We start from the raw sequence: 20,233 nt of genomic DNA on the forward strand, positions 1-20,233 counted from the left end.
AAAACAAAACCAAAAACCAACAAAAAAAATACCACCAAAAGAAAGCAAATAGCCTGTTTTCTGCTTAGATGTATTGCCAGGAAATCCCATTGTTGTAGTGGTGAGTAAAAGTCCTGCACCCTGACTTATGCCTTACTCACTCTAAGTCATGTATGAGCCATGCAGCCTTTCCTGATTAATGAAAGTGGTCAAATGTTTTACAACACTTGCTAGGAAGTCATCTTTCTGTGCATGACCACTCGGATTACTAAGCTGTGATGGTTTTACACATGCCCTGTAAATCAAATCCTGATGCACAACAGGAAGTTTTCCCTGCCAGACCTTTTGGAGTTTAACACAGCATCAACATGCTACAAAGCCAGGTGTTAAAATTGTCAAAGGGAGATATTTTGAAATGGAAAACACAAGAGAGAGCTCAACGTCTATTTTTGTTCTAGCTTTTCAAATTTGCTGCAATTCACCAGTTGGAGAGTTTCACCTGAATAAAATATGTGAATATTTGAAAGATGAAATGCTTTCCACTGTATTAGGATCAGAGGGACAGAGCAGTAAAGGAGGGTTTACAGGAGAACAAACATAACTAAAAAGATAAGTCAGTCCAAATGTCATGCAGAAAGTAGGTTATGACAATACTAATATTATACTTGGTTAACTTCTCTCATGTTTTATGCAGAGTTAGTACAGACGTTTAGTGGCTGGCACCTTCTCAGTTTATATATCCAGAAATACTACGATCCGGCCCTAACCACTTTAACATTATGCTTCCCTTTGATTTGCTTATTTTCCAAGTTCTCTCAACGTGGTTTACCCAGAACATACATAAGAGCCATCAGAAATCTGCACATCTTACACAGGGGAATTATCTCTTCGCATTTACCAGACAAAACACTCTGCATTCCTTTTCTGAATTTTAAATAAGTTATGCTATCTTTCAGCCAACATCCTCTTGCCAGCAAAAACAAAAAAGAAAGGTTTGTGACCTTAAAAACATCATGGGCAAGTGAAGATTCGCACAAAATATTCCACTAGTAGGTTTGAGAATAGATAGCTGCTTCCTCCTCTTCCAGCTTAATCCCCAAACACCCTCGCTGTCAAAAGGCTATTGTTAAGGCATGGGCTTCCTCCAAGACCACATCCTGTGAATCAGGTCAAAGTGAAACACAGAGCTGCTTTAAATGAACTGCTCTTTGCGTGCCCTGTATGCAAGTGCAAGAACAACTACGCCACTCAAAAAATTAGTGTACGAGAGAAAAAAAAGACAGGGGAGCTAGACCAGAATAAACACGTAGTTAAAAAAAACCTAGCCATTCTCATTTGTCATCGACGCCCTTATTATTTCCTAAATACATGAGTTTCTGACACAAAGAAGCTAGACAGTGGCAGAAATTAGGACCAAAAAAGTCATCTCCCCTTAAAAAAGGCCTGCTTTTATTCGATAACTATTTATACTTTCCACATCACATTTAATAAGTGAAAAGCCTATCAATGGCATTGCACACAGGACTTTTGATGAGTGTTATACTGCTCCACAAAGGGCACAACGTATTCTGCGTCTCCAATAAATTGTGTCAGCGTCTGTGTTGATCGGATACATCAAAATCAAAGAATGTGGCTCCTGGAGTAAAATTTCCATCTCCAGCACAGAGCTGGGCCACACTGATGCTAGACACTGACATTGAAATGAAGGAAAAGTTAAAACTCTCCTTATGAAGCAAGCAGGAAAAATAACTCATTATCTGGATGTTTTATGCTTAACTGATCCCTTAGAAAAGACAAAAGATGGGTTTGTGGTTATGATGTGGAGACTGGGACTCAAGATATATATGACTTGAAATTCCTAGTCCTGCCACAAAGTCCCAGCCTGAGTGTGGGAAAATCATCCATTTCCCCTTTAATCTCTCCTCTCCCTCTGCACTGCAGGGATAATATTTTTCCCTTTCTCCCACACTCCGTGTAAAACAGCCACACATTCTATAGGGCTACGACTAACTTCTGCTGTGCACATACACACTACCTGTCGTGATAAGGCATCAAGATCTCGTTGAAACTGAAAAAAAAATCACAGAAAGGACATTCTTGTATGTTTTTACTTGAAGGAAATGTGTTTCAGCTGAACCAAGTTCCTAATCTCGGTGGTACCCCTCACTCTGCTGGGTGCACTGGGATGCTCCTGTCTTCTAGAGAGCAGGCTGAACAGCCCCTACACAATGCAGCCAGCTGAAATATTCACTGCAGTGCTCCTGAAGGGAATTTTGAGGAATCTCAGAGCCCTAAACTGAACTGGGTTCACAGGGCTTCTGTGTTCCTTGTCACAGAACAACGAACCGAGTCCCTGAGAGTCACTCCAATGCCTCACAGGATCTTGAGGCATGAGGGCACTCCGATACTGACATCCTATATGCCAGCGAAATGAATGTTTCCAAGCAAGCAACTTGCTGGCTGGTCTCCAATTATACCCTTCCTGTGCTTTCGGGAAACTTGGCTGGAACTGCAGTACTTCAGGGAAATGCCTCTGGAAACACCCATACTGTACCACGGCATTTTTTCTAAAGTAGCAAAACTGCCTCCAAAGGGAGTCCTCACATCCCGATGGCACTGTGGGCCAAAGGGCTGTCAGCTCGGCTTCCCAGAGTAGCGTGGTTTCATTACCACAGACCTCCACTCAGCCGAATCAACAAATGTGAAAAGAGAATGTGAAGACCATCAGGTTGGCCATCAAGTCCTTTGCAGGAGGAAGGATCAGTGCTAGTAATGCTATGAATGGCAGGCGTACACATGCTTGGTTTCTAAAATTCTCCAGTGATGGAGATAGTAGGCCTTCCGCATGCAAAGCATTCCTCTGTTTACCTACTGTTACTGCTGGGAAGTTTTAGTAAAGCCTAACTAAACCTCCTGGGGTAAAATACAAGCCCATTACTTTTATCTAGAGATGGAGACCACATATCTCCATTTATGGTCACGGAGAAGAGATTACCCCAAGAGGCTGCATTTATTAGCTCTGGTGTTGCACCAAGCAGGTGTTGCTGTGTTGCTTCAGGTTCTGGACCCCTGCTGGTTTTCACACATACCGGGATCTGTGAATCCACACTCTGGCATACTCCCATTTTCAAGGAAAGAGGATTTTATAATGAAAAGTTGTTTGGTCAGGAAATCCCCAAGCAGCTTCCCTAGGCACAGATTCAATACAAAAGAGTACGAGTAATTGTTTTCTGCTGATGCCTAATACCAGTTTGCAACACACAAAATAATATGAAAGAAATTGAGTTCTCTGTTCTTATTTTGTGAGAAAGGAAGAAAACAAAAGCAGTAGAAAATGTCCTGGTTTAAGGTAAAACAGAGGTTTTAAACTCAGGTTGGTAAACACCCTCCTACCCATGATCCAAATTACAATCAAAAAGGATCTTTCAGCCTACATTCAATACAATTTGCTCACAAATACAAAAGCTTTGAGAGTTACATGTTGTGTTACTGTACATTTACCTCAACTATATGAAAATGTGGTTGGTACAGACGATTAAAAAATAAACATGTAACACTGAATTTGCTTCCAAGCTCATACAGCATAAGGCTCTTAAATCAGTTATAATATGGCGCAGACAGATGGTGCTGGATACATAAATAACATTAAAGACGCTGTTATCTGTTTGATAAAGAAATAATTCAGAGCACAAGGCAAGAAGCTGAAATTGCTGACAATCTGAACTCCTGCCAGCTGTCCTGGCTTCACTGGGGCTGTGTGAATTTTAAACACACATAGTCCCAGGTGTCAGCCGTGCCGATTGAAATTTCTGGCAGCTAGTTCAGTGCTTTTGAAACAATGCTGGCTTCCCATCACTAGCGGTCACTATGGGGAGAAGATGGGCGGTCTCTGGCTGCTTCTGCTGCCCTTTTTGTTGCCTTGGCCGTAGTGCTGTAAATGAAACACTCGGCACAATGAGCAGCCTCTTTTCTTGCCAACCCACAAGACAGACATCTCCAATGCACTAGCACTGAGAAAAGGCAGGGTATGACAAAATGGGGAAATAAACTCATTTATTTATGTTCCCTAGATTCGGTATGTCAAAAAACTTGGTGGAGCTTGGCCCTGAGAGACCGGACAAAAAGGTATCCAAGAAATTGAAAGGTCAAAGAGATGTGGGATTGCAACAGATGCTGTGCTTGGGAGAGTTAGGAAATGGTGGGAGAGGGTCACACAGAACCAAATAAATGGTGTGGAAGGGTTAGCTGAGGAAAGACGGAGATATGGAAGTCATTCATGGCACACATCTGGTTTTCCAATGTGCACAGTACTCCCGTTGGCGTGAGCAGGGGCTCCACCCATGTACGGAAAGCAAAAATATTTGTCTTGAGATCTGTCTGGATAGAGAAGCCTAGCTGTTCTCCAAGTCTGATGTCTGGTGACGGGCAGGAGTTACCACATCACCAACAAACCGCTGACAATTGATGAGGAAAAAATGGGAGGTTTCCATGTTCATTCCAATGTCCTACTGCAACCAGGCTGGCTGAATGACACTGGAAGACCTCAGATCAAGACTGAGATGCAATAGTACAACACAAAATGAAATGGATCTCAAGAGTCACTTAACAGCAGCATTATGTGTTTTTGCCTAACCACGTAGAAGTATTTAATTTTGTTTTGTGAAACTGATTTTAAATTACTTTAATGACGTTATTTGGTACAACTAAGTGTTTCATATCCCATTCTTTGTTGGCCATGTTACTCAGGTAGAACATGGCTATTCTTCTTTGTTCTACTGATTTACAGACCGCTTCCCTAGCCTGACTCCTCAGATTTCTGTGGTCTACAGAAGCAGCCGGTCGTGTCTCTTTCCTCAAGTGGATATATCATACTCTTTGTCATTTCTTCCAAAAAGCCTTGCAGCAGATCCATTTCCTGAGTTCCCCTGAGATCTTCCTGTATCAAAGTTAGGTTGTTAATGATGAACTTGGTGGGGCTGGACCCCTCTAAGGGAGATCACAAATTACTGTCCATGCATCCTCTGGATACCAGTATCTCCATACTACAAGAATCTTAATATAAACCCCCCAAACTGTAGCATCTAGAAAAGTTTTAGGTTTACATATGTGTTCTGTATCAGTTGTAGAGCCTGACTAGTACTTTCCAATAATGGACTGTGACATGAAAAATGTTGCAGCCATGACAGGAAGACTTGATTAGTAGAGACAGAGAAAAATAAGTCATATGCAGAAGCCTATAAAGATGTCTGCCAACAGGAAGGAAGAAGCAGATAAAGCAGACAGCAGCACACAGATAGTATGGACAAAGAGAAACTGAAAACAAGAAAGGAAAAAAAAAAGAAATAAAATAATATGACCGTAAAGGAATGAATTAACTCAGGAAAGAAGGCTAAAATCTTATCATTCAAGTCACATAACCAAAACACTACAATCAATATATCAGATTCATCTCAGAGAAAATCCAGTTTGCAAGCATAAAATATGGTGCAGCGCTCTTGGACGAGGAAAGTTTGATGATGGGAGGAAAGCCCTGGCAGCATAAAGCAGAGCACTACCAGGAGCAGCCCCGGGCAGCCAGGCCAGAAGACCAGCGTGCCCAGCCGGGTTGCTGACTCCCAGCAGCTGCCCAGCTTTGTGCCAGAGAGGATTCGTGGCAGTGCCCTTGGAACTACACCATCAAATGTGTGAGGGCAGCTGAAATCAATCATGGTGACCTGGAGCTAAGCACTATTGGCATTGGCATATTGCTATAGGTCAATATAGTGCAGCGTTACCATTTAGTGACCAAAATAAGTTGGTTTTGCAAAAAAACCCTCTTTGTTCCTTTAGTTTTAAACCATTGCTTCATTTGCCTTTCTACAATATTGCTTAGTATTTTTTTCATTTTGTTAGTGATTAATAGCACACCCTACAACAAGAACAGTATCACAAGGCAGCCTAGCATGATCTGATAATTTTGGTCTCATTAATATAGCAAGCAGTATAAAAGTGGTGACACAGAAAGATAAATTATACTCTACCCACGGTTAGAAAAATATTACAAAAGATAGTGGTGTTTTCAGATGTGGCTTTGCATAAAAACACACTATGGTCCAACTGAACAGCAAAACTCCATCTGCTTCAAAGAGAGCCAGCATTTCACCTCATGAATCCAGCAGCTGGATTCCTTTCCTGTGTACATATATAGGAATAAACTTTTGTCTATATGATACTCAGGGAAAAAGAATGTGCTCTGAATGCTTGCGTTCAAATGCTTTGCATGACTATTCACATCATAAGTGCTCATGCAGTCAGTTTAAACATTAGTGAGTTTAGCAAGAAAGCAGATGGACCTGTGTGTGACTTAGGTATCAAAGCACAAATTACGAGAGTTTTGAACAAAAGTGTAGTTGAATAAGCTACGTATAGATTAATTTAAATCAGTAGCATCTTATTATTTGCTTTCTTAGGTTTAACTACGTTCTATCCAAATAAGAAAAAAATTGAACATTTGTTGAATGTAGGAAAAGTTGAACTTTTCCTACCATAGTTTTTATTAAAATAATAATATCACTTTTATTAAACTTCCAACTGCATCACGTCCACAAAAAAGAAAACAACCAAGAAAACATGTGCAAGTGCTGCAAAATCATGTGAGATGGGAGAGTGCCTAGGGAAAAAAGAACTGATGTTTGCAGCTGTATTCTTAACCAGCCTTGGCAACGCAGTTGTGTCAGAAAGCCAACACAAGTGTCAAAAGTCTCAAACAATCAGGTGTGGTGAGACTGACGGCCATAGAGGAAACAGCTGGGTGGCAATGACCTACTGTATGGACATGTATAATCCAAATTTATCTTGGAATCCTTAGCACTTATAGATAGCAACAGGATATGTCACAGTGACTACATGTGTCCATCTAAGTGCCTTCCAGACAGGATGAGAAAGCTGGTGACCCACAGTGCAGCATATGTAAAATACCAAAGAAAGCAATCCTAACGGCTGCAATCCAGCAGCCAAGGGCAAAAGTTAACCAGATGATTAATTCATATGTTCCGTTGTCTTTTTCATACAGATAATCCATCATTTTTCCCTCAAAAATCAGTGCTGCCTTATATCCAACAATAGAACATAAGCATACAAGCAGCATGCTATATAGGCAGATTGTAAAAAAGTTGGAAACTCAGACTAAGTATTCATTACATTTTGATTGAAAGACCTTTTATCTGATCACTGTTATCATGGAAAGGTTCCAAATGTACAGCATTGTATACCACGGTGCCACATCGGAGTATCACATTTGATTAATACGGTTGCTAACCAAAGAAATCAACAAAAAGTCTATTGGAAACAGCACTCACAAATGGTCAAGCTTTGAGACAACACAATCTGTAATCCAGAACTTGCGTCTGTTCAGCAAACCTGAAGAGACATTAACCCTAACTCCTCCATCAAATCTAGAACTACTGCTTAGATAACCTGGACACACTGCTGAGGCTACCAGGCAATGGGAAAGAGAGTGGCAGGGATCTCCATCCCTGGTGAAGAAAAACATCATTCAATACTTTTAGGCTGATACTTTGAAGTTAACTAGTAAGAAAAGCCTAAAAATTTCTTCATCATTACCACCGACCTTATAGCCCAAACTAGTTTGGCAGAAAGATTTAATGAAATTTGCTTAAAAGGTGAATAAGAGACCATTCTTAAAAAGAGCGTGACTGGAAGAAAATGGGGCAAAGGGATGCCACTAAGCTTTCCCGGGAATGTCAGATTCATAAGGGGGTATACAGAAAGGCTGCAGAAATCACTAAATTCTTGCATGCTCAACACTTCTGTAAGCCCAGGTGGCCAAGGGAAGTTCTCAGACCGTCACATGCACAAACTAGCCTTACTCTTTAAGGATTCTTTTCAAAAAGTGCTCAGCTGCCTCCATTGAGAACAGAAAGAGAGAAAGATCTAATGGCTGGTAGGTTTGGTTTTTTTTGGAGGTTGGTTTGTTTTGTGTTTTCTTCTTTAAAAAAAAGTCTCTAAGATTACAAGTATTGTCAAACCCATGAAACATGAAATGCCAAATTGGGATCACAGTTTGGGTCCACCTAGTCTGTCACTTAACTCACTAGTGCTTCAGCTGTGCTCAGGACCAGATGTCTTGGGAGGATATGACTCCCATTGGGTCTCATGCTAATGACTAGTAGTTCCCAAGCGGTTTAAACAATGAAGGCAAGATGCTTTGTACCTCTCTCTGCATTTTTTTAAAGAATCAAGAAACATCTCTCAGTAGGCAATGTAACTGTTCTTTTTTTTTTTTTTGTGAAAATACTACTTGCAAATCTAATTTACTTTTCATGCAATATCTATTAAAGAACAATATTAAAGATGAAACCGAAAGAATATTTTCTATTAAAAATAAGTAAGCAAGCAGGAATAACGTTGTTTTGAAAAGTTGTATTATTGTCTTCATGTCAGAGACGCATCGCAGAAAAGAGCTGTTCATCACTTCTGGTAATCAAAAGAACATCTTTTGATTTCTTTTTATTTCTACATAGCATGTCTGAGACCAGCAATGCATCATCTTTAGAAGGCAGAGAGAGGTGATACAAAAAACTCCAAGGGAAAATTTAAGTGACATGACCAAAATCTCATGGGGAAATATGTGGCAGGGATTAAAAAGGAAACCAAATGTTCAGAAACCCAACCCTGTGCTTTAACCACAAAGCCAACTTTCTTACTAATACTGAATTAACCCTGTAACTAAAACAAAGGAAAACCAAGTACATATATTATGTGTATCTTGTCACTTTAACAACTCTGACGACACTCGAGTGTCCTCAAACTAAATACGAAGCAACTACAAATAAATGTTTAATCCCAGTGTGGTAATCAGTTCCACAAACCAAAAGTACTAGAAAAGCAAGGGAAAGTAACCTCACATAACACTGCTTGCTGAAGCTTTTAAACCACACATTCAGCTGTAATGTACTGACTGAAAGATCCACAGCAATATATACAAGTAGGGACTCAATACTCATAGTCAAAGCATGAAAAATGTTTTCAACTACAGCAGAAAGACTAGTAGAACTCAAGCAGAAGTGTTTTTAATTATTAATTAAGACTCAAAAAGAACCCCCTTACAAAAGAAAAAACCCTAAGCAGTCTAAAATATATCATGGCATCGTACTTCAGACAAACCCTTTTTTTTTTTTTTGAATTACAATGAATCAGAGCTAGATGGGGCTATAAAGAAGCTATTTTGCAGAAGAGAAAAACACAGGTACTTTTACTAAGAAGCTGTTTTTCTGGTTCAGCAGTTCTGCAGCAAGAGTAGCCAGATCATTTGAAAAGTGAAAAGAAAATCAATTACTTGTTTTTATTTTAAAAGAGCCTCCCTGTGGGAATAGGTGTGGGCGTGAGAGCTCTTTTTAAATTTCATAATATAACATGAAGCAGCCAAGATTTTTTTTTTAAGTGCTGTCATGCCATTGCTCTGCTTACTGGGTGCCGGAATGATTTTTCTCTACTTATAATTCTACTGATCCTTATCAAAATGTGTTTGTGAAGCATTTAACACTACCATTTAAAAACAGAGTATTTATTCAAGCACCAACACTGAGCAAAACAAATTTCCAAGGCTGCTATGCGAGTTCAGCGATGACAGCAAAAGTCTCTTATTTAGCCAGTCACCCTCAAGTTCTGCATGCACTAGGTTTCTATCAGAATTTTTTCAGAGCAAATCAACATTTTCTGAGAACTGAGATCCACAGGTAAAGTTTACAACTAACCTTGCTATCTTCAATCTCCTGGGTTTTTCCTTGAAGTGCTCTCCTCTCTCCAAAATCACAGGTTGACTTTAAGGTAAGCTGACAAGAAAGCATCGAGCTCTCCGCCCCAGTAAGCTCCAAAGACTTTGGTGAGTACTGCTGCGAGCCGGTGGAGCCAAGGTTGGGTATCGGGAGGGCAGTGTGAACAGGCTTTGACCCTACGGCTGGCTGTCTTAGCTTGGAGGCAACCCCAAGTACAGGCATGGCTTCTATAAAACTATCTTCTTTCTGCCAAAGAAAATGCTCCTGACCTCAGTCTGGTAGACTCCAGCTTCAGCAATTCCAGAACAAATACTTTAAACAAAAGTAGCAGTCATCTTTTCAAAAACTTCTTAAAACAATCATATTACGAGTTTCACAAGGAAGCAAAACTTTTCCTTCATCTCTCCCCTTCTCCCTCGCAGCCACTCACAGGCGCTGCTCAGTGAGTCAGTGGCTCTGTAAGACTAAACACTCCTTTGGGGCGTGAACTTTTCTTGAAGGTAACTGCCACAGAGCTGCCTGTCTGGGATTAAAGAACTCATAAATTCGCTTTCTCTTCTTCCTACAGCATTCCAGGTCTGTGTGTTAAGTGAATGAAGGATGGGAGAAAAGGAGGGAGAGAAGAGATGAAACCTCCCCGTACTCCAACTGTCAAAACAGCTCTGAGACCACAACACTGGAAGCAGAGACCTCTTCCTGACTACATAAATAACCAGCCCACATCTTAAAAAAAAAACAAACCTCTTTTTTTTTCTACTTTAAAAAAAAAAAAAAAAAAGGACCTGAGTAGTGGCCAAAGCAAACAGCTGTTGGAAGAGTTTTTATCCCGGAAATAATCTCAGCAATGAAGCTGTTTGTCTGATTCCTGGCTATTTTTCACTGCTGACAACCATGAGCTACGGTGTTTCATTCCCTGTTCCTCCCGTGAAATCAGGTTAAAATCTTGCAAGAGCGTGGCTAGGAACAGACGCTGAATCACAGTGTGGGTAACGTCTGTCTGTGCTATGAAAAATCCATACAAAAACACAGAGCAGGATATAGGAAAATCATGAGCATTGTTAGAAGATTTAGTCAATACAGCTTTTCAGAGTTGTGTTGGTTTTTTTTCCTCTTTCTTTCTTGGTGGTGGTGCTAACGTCATCTATTCAATGTTAACACTTCCCTTTCTAAAAACATTTAAAGCTCCATGAAGTCCATGTCCAACGCATCATTTATGCTTGTTGCTCATAGAAATATTCTTGTTGGCAACCTCAAATCCTTGTACATGGAAATACAAGGCAGATAGGCAAGCAGAGCAGGCTATAAAATGAGTCACGATGGACAGTCCAAATTGCTGAGCAGCATAAACACTTACTTAAAAGGACAACTGTAAATTCCTTTGAGAGCCTATAGCAGGGAAACCATTTTAAACTTTGATATAAGGAAAAAAATATGCAGAAATGCCACACCATTAAACTCCTATGGGGTTTTATCACCCAACCTTATGGACAAAAATGCTCTACATGTTTTTCTTGTTATCTCTTCCAAAATAAAACATAGAGAGATGGCTTGAATCCTATTCTGCCACTAATATCCTACATGGTATTAACTATGCCTTCCCTAAATAGTATGTACTATTAACACTATAGATATAAGCCCAAGAGAAAAAAAGAGCCTTCTGGATTTTTAAATTCTCAAATTAAGGATGGTAAAGAGTTAGAAAAAGCGTTGAAAAGAAAACACAGTAAATGAGAAGCAGACTAAAAGGAACCTCTCAAATCACCCTTTGAAATTTGCAGTATAAAACTGTGATACACTGTACTATCCTCTATCTTTCATTTACAAAACTCACACAGTTAAAAATTCAACTCTCCAAACTGACCTATAAACTATCCCATTCTTGTGTGTAGTTTGTCAGAGTGAATCTGACCTGGTTTAGGAATCTCCTGAGTTTCGAGGTGTGTGTACGGAGGATCAGCAAACCCATTTCAGCATCCTCTGCTTATCTTCTCTTTGGTTTTGCCACCATTAACAGTGGCCGCAATGGGCTTTATACAAGACTGCACAGAGGTAACTGCTCTGCATTTTAGACAAGTTCAGCCCACGGGATCCACCACTCCGCTCCAACGAGTGGAATATTCTTGTTCGGTGTGACCTTTCAGGTCTTGTGCAGAGCAAAGGGGAAGAAAGCTCCTTGTGCGGTCTGCATTTGTTCTCCAGCATCATAAAGCACTGTGGCTGTGTAAGGAATTTAGGTTTCTTAGGCACAACTGTTAACAGTTAACGCTTTAGAAAGTGCACATATGCAAAGGCTGAAGCGGACCACAGGAAAAGAGGGATTTATCTCTTGCAAGGTTTGAGGAGATGAAAAATCCTCATGAGGACTGCTAACCAATGATCAAGACAAAGAATGAACTAGAGTCATGAGACAGATACTTTCTTAAAAAGAACTTTGCCAAAAAAATGTAATTGAATCTTATTACTTCTCAGGGTTATAATTTTACGAAGTAATACATTATGGTAATCTTGCTGTTCTTCTTTTGAATACGAATGATGAGGTCATGATACCCACAGTCTCTTTTGCAACCCATTTTCCCAGCACAGAAACCCTAAAAGTAATAAGTAAGCAAGCTTACTAGGCGAGAGTCATCTGTAATACATAACCAACAGGGTTTGGAAACAATGATGTGGAGCTTGCGTCCCTCTTTCAAAATAATTATCACTCTTTCAAAATAATTATTAATTATATTATGACTTTTAAGCTAGTACCAGGCCAGGGCCATCAACTTCTGAACACCATTTAGCTAGAATTTTTACAATGATAAAACCCAGAAGTCCTTCTGGTCTACTGAAGATACAAAGAAGAATCTACAAGATTATTTGCAGAAATCAGGAAAGGTAATGGAGGAAAAAAAATAATAATACGCCATAGGTTAAGTATGTGATTACGAGCCTGGTTGCAAGTCTGGTCTTTCTTTTTTTTGTTTTCTCTCATTCTAATTCTAAGCAAAAGATAAATAAACAAACATCTGCTATCCTTAGAAATCACTTAGCTACATTTTTCGCTTGAAAGCCTTTTCTGTACCTCATGATGAATGTGGATTTTATGAAGGATATCAGGGGAAAAGAATATTTAACAACTAAGGTTCAGTAGTGTTTTCCTTGCAAACAGGAAAGCACAGGATAAAGCATCTGTGGACAACATGCACGAACTGGCAGCAGACGCAGGTGCTGGTGGTGGAGCTGGGTGGGCAGGGGACAGCACCACAGGCAAAAGGTGTCTGGGCCCACAAGGATTCTGTAAAGGGAGGAACAGGGCATAACCATGGGGAAAGGACGTAGCTGAAAGCTGCAAAGAGGGGCGCCTTGTTAGGCATTGAACTGGCAATGTGAGCTTAGTCGGACTGTCCTCAGTAGCTCTGGGGCGGGGAGCTAAGCGACGAACAAGCAGGGCTGCCAGGGAGAATCTAAAAAAGGAATGAGTACGATTTAGATATGTGTGACTAGTGTCCAAACACAAAGAAGGCATATCTGTGAGAAACCAGGGTTCGAGAAGTTGCAAGCAGTGGCTATAACCTGGGGTTACACGAAATCAAAGACAACACCAGAGACTGCCTGGCATGAGGGACAAAAGGCAGGGTATGGAAAGTAACGAGTAAAAAAAGATGTGGCCGATGAAAAGGAGGTGCCATATCTTCACTTGGTTACATGAAGCTGGTAGAGACATATCTAGAAAGCGATTGCAAAGAAACAGGTCACACTAAACCCTGTAGAGAGAGAGGACCTGTATGTTTCTAATTTACCCAGTTAGACATTTATCAGATTAGACATTCATAAGCCAGGCAGGTAGGAGACGTCATCCACATTCAGGATGCAGGAGGATGAATACAGATCATGACTGAAGCCCTGATATAAGGGAAACAATGAAGGAAAACTTAGATAGTTACGAGAAAGCTAAAGACAACTGAGCTGTGGAAAAAAAACAGAGGGCAACATTTCAAGTAGGATGTTAGATAAGGAGATAAAAGTGGCAAGAGAGGCCAAAAAATGGGAAACCAAAGAAAAGGTCAAAACACAATTCTTAGTAGTCTTGTCAACAGTAGTGGTAGTTCCAGTGAAATGCTGAAGGCAGCACCATTTCTTTAGCTAATAACAATTAAAAATTATGACAATCTGCCCATTCAGCATGAGTCTGAAAGTCTCAAGCACTCAATGTTTTTACAGAGATTATGAGTTAGATGAATGATGTGTACCTCAAAGTAAGACAGTATGTATGCATTCAGTACAATAATCCCCACATCCCAGAAAAAGCAGTAATATTTATTTCATAGAACAAGAGTAAACACACCTGAAATCCAAGACATCTCATAAAAGAAGGTACCTGTCAGTTTTCATACTAAGGTGAATTTTTGTTCTCAAGACTTAACAGAAAGAACCCTTCACAGCACACCACCCTCGCATAAATTTCCTTTCCTTCATCACATCTGATACCAGAAGGAGTCCCATGAAGGCTGCTCCCCTTCTGTACCCCCAGCCCTCAGACAAACTGCTCGCACGAACTGAACAGACAGCTGGCAGTGTCTCCCAGACCACAGGAAATATCAAGAGAGGGGACACCTGCCTCAAAAGTGGAGCCAAGAGATTTGTTTGCTCCTTCTGGTCTATGATCTTCGACGAGGAAGCTGTTGCATGTGTCCAGGGTCAAACAGGAAATGTCAGGGGTGCAGAGACTGCGGAGGTCTGTTCTGAGCTCTTTCCCTACGCCATCCCACTGGTGTCACAGCTGTGACTATCGCTTACGCGAGCCGGGCCAACTTCTGAACAAGCTGGACTGTGCCGATAAAATCGCACCGTTTTGTGCGCAGTGATTTCAGATTGAGCGGGAAGTTTTCCCCAGCTGGGGACACAGATCTCTTGAAAAAGCAACCAATGGTACTAAAACACTGATGGTACCTGAAATGGCTTTTATGATTTATTTAATAAACCTAGGTAAAGCAGGTTTACACTTTTACAATACAAGTACGAAGCACACAGCGTGACTCTTCGGTGTAACAAAATACGTTCAATCTGTCAGATAATGATGAGACAAATTGTTCAGCTCTGACTCATTGTCACAGCATAATTCTACCGACATTATTTTTGCTATTACAAAAGTCAGGTGAATCAATTAGTCTTGAGGTAAGACACGTAGCAAGGATTTAATCCTATCTGCAAATATGTAATGCTACGGAGTAAACTGCTATTGTTTTTCTTAACAGTTTGGAATTCCCAAAGACATATAATCCAAAACCCAGTTACAGTCACAGAAAAAGGTGCATCCGGCTTCCTAAAGGAAATCCTTCTGCTTTGGCTGAATGTTTGGGGAAGTTTTTCAAAGAGGACAACTTTTAAATAAGGATATCGTTTTATCCTCTGAACAATTTGGCCCTTCAAGGCTCAGCCAGGAGTTTATGGTTTTGAGTGGATTAACTGATAGAAGTGACCATATCTTTTCTAATTTTTATTCATGCTGTACATTTGCAGCATCTTCCATCAGATAGTTTCAAACCTTTATGCATAATTTAGTACCATACCTCCTTGTGAAATATGTAAAAGAAAATAAAAATTATTTTATTAAAAATAATAATTTAAAACATTACAATATAGTCAAGCAGAACCATAAGGCTAAATGACCTTCCCAAGTCTATATGGGGCCTCAGTACCTCTCTTTCTCAAGTAGGGATTTTTTTGGTTTATACATCTGTGTGGGTTCAAAATTATAATTATTTCTCTTTGTTACGCACTGTATTTAATCATGAAGTATTTGGCTTAAAGGAATCAATCTTAAATACTATAGGATTGGGAAATGTAAACAAAAATTTTGTAAGGATAAGAAAGGACTAACAGCAACTGAACACACTACGTAAGTATTTACATACTGACCTACCGACCAGACCATACAGCCAGCTGGTAAAGCTTAACGAAAGCATCAGCTTTCCTCTTTGGGAGGTGGAAGAGGAAAAGAAAAAAAAAAATTGGATAATCCATTTGTTCCTTTCAAGTAAATGAACCAAACAACAAATGCTGAAGACTCTCAAAGCTGCTGTAAACTGCAGCTAACAAGGAACACCACCCCAACACACACTCCCCGTTATTTCAATCTGCATAAACTGGTCTGAATGATTATACTCATCCTAAGAATCAAAGTGCCAGTGTTTCTTTCCTTTCTTCCTTGTTTCCTCAGTTTCTCATTTACAAACCCTCTCTGGGACACAGTGTGCCATAGCAGGCACACCGGCTTCTCCAGCATCCTTCTGGCCTTCTCCCTCCCTCCTACTGGCAGATACCTTCTCCCTCTTGCATTTCTGCTCTCTTCCCCATCTGACTTTCTGTCTCGGAAAGGATTCCTGGCTTTTTATCACCTTTGGTGGGCCACAGTGAGTTACTGATTTCAACTCCTGCTTGCCCTATATCTTTCTGTCTTAGAATTCATTACAGGTACATGACTTCAGTGCTGCATTGCCAAAGGAGCATTTCCCTCACTTCTCAAGGCATTTAAGAGTGTTCCAGCTCTCTCTCGAGTTACTGGAGAAATGTCTAAGGTAAACACCATGAAAACAGGCATTTCTAGAACACATGATTAAGTTCTTAAGTGATAACATTACTTTCAGTGGAAGTGGTAAGAAACAGAATTCCTGGCCTGTTTTTATTAATGTTATTAATGGATGCGACTTTGCTCCATTTGAAATTTTGACCAAGGTTTAAATTATCTTTTGTTGCCCCCCCAAAAATGGTCCTCATAAATTCTCTCCAATCACTACTGCTCTCAACACAGATCCCCCTATAACAAAATTCTCCCAATGCACGTACACCCAAAAATCCTGATGGAATATTTTATGATTCTAAGGAGACATTTATAAGTCCTAATTAGATGAGAAGGAAGTTGGCAATATTTGTGGGTTAATCAAAGCTGTTCTGCCTCTTGATAATAAGTGTGAACTGTTCAGAACTTTCATCCAAAATTTCTTCAGAGAATAAACTTACTATGAAATTTCTAACAAACTGTAAAAAATAACCCATTAAGATAAAGAAACTGAGACTAAACAGGAATCTGCTGATTATCTGTCATCAGGTAGCTGGCAGAGTGGCAAACTTCTGCTTTCATCTGCTGGAAAGGGAAACTTTCCCCTTGCGAGCACTGTGGATCTGATAGAGGGTTTCAAAATCATAGCTATGCTGGCATTCACTTCAGGATTGTAGTGAAAAACTGCTCCATAAGGTTCCCATTGGTCTATTAAAAAAAAAAAAAAGAAGGCAACTTTAAAAAAAATGCTTAGAAACATCTGCTACAGTCATGAGCAGACTCTTGGCCAAGTGCGGCAACAACAGTAAGAGACTTTGAAGTCAATCAGCTTTGCTATCACCAGCAGATACCCCTGCAGTCAATGGAAATTACTGCACAGAGAGTTTGGGAGATATGAAGAAAACAGCTCTGCCAAAAGTGTATATAGTCAGCAGTGAAGAAAAGAACAATTTTTTTAATAATCATGAAAATGGTTAGGAGTGAAAGGTTAGCAATAGGTATTTCAAAAAAAATAGAAGACTGCATTAATACTTAAAGAATACTTCATGAAAACAAAGATGGATAGATTTTCAGGGACTAGCTTTGATATTTGACCTTAAACAAGTGTGAGCTGCACTGCAGCTGGAGGAGCACTTCTGACTCACAGTCTACTGTCTGCTTCCTTCTTGCTTTGAGACTGTAGTCATTCAATGCTGGCTTGCATCACCCACAATTTATAATACCTACTGTGCTAGCTATACCACCTTCACCCATCTGCTTCCCAGTACCTTGATCTAATTCGCAAATATTGCGTAATATTGCCTGTTATTCCTCACTGCTTAACAGTATAGGTGAATGATCCAAACCATGTTTTTGGTTTCCTGTTGGTCTTTGCAGATAGCCATGGTAACTAATTTTGTTATCAAGTAAGCCTTCCTAGAATACCCACGTTATTTTCATTTTCTTTAACCACGCCAATATTTCATATTTATCCTACATTTCCTACACTTTGTACTACTTCAGGAGATACTGACAGGCATTTAAAGGCAAGATTTCCTATGGCAAACTTAACATCTCAACATAAAGTATGGACAAACATTGTAGCTCTTGGTGAAGACTTAGAAGGTCACCGCTACATCATCTTGCCTGCCAAAATTCCCATTGGAAAAATCTGACATTTACCTTACTCTGATGATGGACAGGTATAATGGGGGAAGCATTACACCCCATGGCAGTGTTAGGCTACAGTTGGACTCAATGATCTTAAGGGTTTTTTCCAACCCAAATGATTCTATGATTCTATAAGCCCCATTTCTATATATTTTCTTTGCACATCTTCTACTGACAATGGTCAGAAGCGGGATACTGAGTGATGGATCCTCGCTCTGACCAGTACTGCCATTTGGATCTCAATTTCTTAGATGAAGAACAGATATCACAAAATACCTTGAAGTCACACTAGGATTTTTGTCTTGTATTGATAAGCAGACATACTCTTTCTGCCCACGACTTTGTGCTATTTGCCTGCTCTGATTGAGGAGTTATGATAACACTATACAAAGCCCACATTTTGTAGCAGCGTTTCATCACCAGGGCCACAGTCACTGTGGCTTCCTGCCCCTGGCTTGTGCTTGGCCAGCTTGGAGCTCTGGCAGAGGTGGTCACTCGTCTATACCTGCAAAATATTAAGCAGGCAGGTCTTGTGTGTCAATGAATGAAAAACCTTGACCAAGTACGATTTAGCTAAGTGGGTGCTCTTCTCTTTCGGATAAAAATTGGCCTAATGCACACAACAAAAATCTCAACCATCCGCCTCTATCTCCTGTTGGCCATATGTGAACATTTGCTACAGTTAGCCTTGAAAGCTTGTGCCTTGCTCCATTCTGCTGTGATCAGAGCGTTCTTCGGGCCAACTGCTGAAATGGATTTTGTATGTCACTAGACCAAACTTTCCAGTTTTTTGATCAATAGGTGTCAAGGATGAACTACTGTTTCTCGTTACAAACACCTCCCCCGTCTATACTACACCTTGTGCCATCTTAACAGAAATCTAATAGCACATTTATAATAGCAGCTTTTCAGGTCAGCAAACTATATTTTCTCACTGCCACTCTGTCTATAGATGCATGATTTTATCTTTTGTGTGTATCTTTATGTACATATGAGTACACATGTTTAACATGCCTGACAGTCATTAATGCCCTTTGAGCAATTCACCTGGGTTGTTTTATCTTTTACAAAAAAAGAAACACTCCATAGCACACAGCTGTCAAAAATAACTTCAAATCCTGCAGATGTTAGATGCTTCCTTCCTGCTTCTCAGCATACTGCGGAGAAATATTACCTTACAGATGTGGCATGTTTAAAATAAAAAAAAAAGGAGGCTATGATTATTTATTATATTGGACTTACCTTCAAGTGCAAGAAAAGCGCTAGATGGGAGACAAATGATAAAACTCCTCTCCCAGCTTTCATCCATCAGTGGGGCTTTCAGAACTGACATGTGTAACAAGCATATGGCAGCCATAAAAGCAACATCAGCATTCACAAATTAAAAAATAAAACAGAAAGCCAAAATAATTTTGTTCCACCTACAATAACCCTAGGATGAGCTATGAAGAAAGCACAGTTTTATCAAAACCAGAAGGGAGACTAAACTGGTTGCTTAACTGAAGCATCTAGCTAAATAGATACTGTTAGCTAAAAATCAGCAAATACTAAGTTTACAGTCACAAGTGAAAATGTCAGCAGTGGCATGCACACCTTCACTGGTGACAGAGACCATTATTTACAGAAAATGTCTTCATTACAAATTCATGTAGCATCACAGCCAACAGTTCAATAAATTTGTTGATAGACCCAGAAAGATTTTCAGCTGCTACAAAACTGCCTAATTCCAGCTGCTTCTGTCAGGCAAGTTGGAGACATACTAGTACAGTCTCACTCTCTACGTTTAGAAAAGGTATAATTAGATTCCACACATTATTCCTTTTTATTCCTTTATTGTTTTCTTTCACTCTCTTTGAAAGTCTTATTTTTCATTCCATTCCCTTCCCTGCACCCAGTGAGAGAATCTTCTCCAGAATAAGAACAAGATGTGCAGGCAGTACTTTTTTTCTTTTCAGAAACTACTATAGCACAGCATTACAATTTCTTTAGTACAAACCACCTGAGCAACACCGGATCTGGAACCAGCAGAGTATTCAAAAGTCCACCCTGACAAACTGTCAAAAGATTCCGGTCTTTTCAGAAACCTACTTTAATTTAGAAGAGACCTCTCCCTTTCTCAGATTCCCACAATATGGGATTTTGATTCTGACTCTCTTTTCCCTCTTGCTGTCCCACTGCGGTTCCCTGAGCCCTCTCACTGCCCTTTGTAAGCCTCTACACTTTATTCCCTCAAACTATAAACCAGAGACTTTTGCTTCTATCACCCTGCTTCCTTTTGGCCTTCCGT

At 40.0% G+C, this 20,233-nt stretch overlaps 1 protein-coding gene across 7 annotated transcripts in view; it reads right to left on the bottom strand.

Moving 5' to 3' along the window:
- NAV3 (neuron navigator 3) overlaps positions 1–20,233 on the bottom strand; it is a 566,306-nt gene that overhangs the window by 264,134 nt on the left and 281,939 nt on the right. For 3 of the 7 annotated variants that reach the window (XM_063322882.1, XM_063322880.1, XM_063322879.1), the window contains exon 1: positions 9,735–10,179. The exons of 2 other annotated variants lie outside the window; for them this stretch is intronic. In XM_063322882.1, coding sequence (XP_063178952.1) covers positions 9,735–9,977 — 243 coding nt within the window. In that variant the 5' untranslated portion in view covers positions 9,978–10,179. Of the gene's footprint in view, positions 1–9,734; positions 10,180–20,233 lie in introns of those variants that run through there. 2 more of the 7 variants (XM_063322885.1, XM_063322881.1) reach the window with 1 other exon arrangement.

The sequence above is a fragment of the Chroicocephalus ridibundus genome, chromosome 1, assembly GCF_963924245.1.
Source record: "Chroicocephalus ridibundus chromosome 1, bChrRid1.1, whole genome shotgun sequence".
NCBI classification, from domain to species: Eukaryota; Metazoa; Chordata; class Aves; order Charadriiformes; family Laridae; genus Chroicocephalus; species Chroicocephalus ridibundus.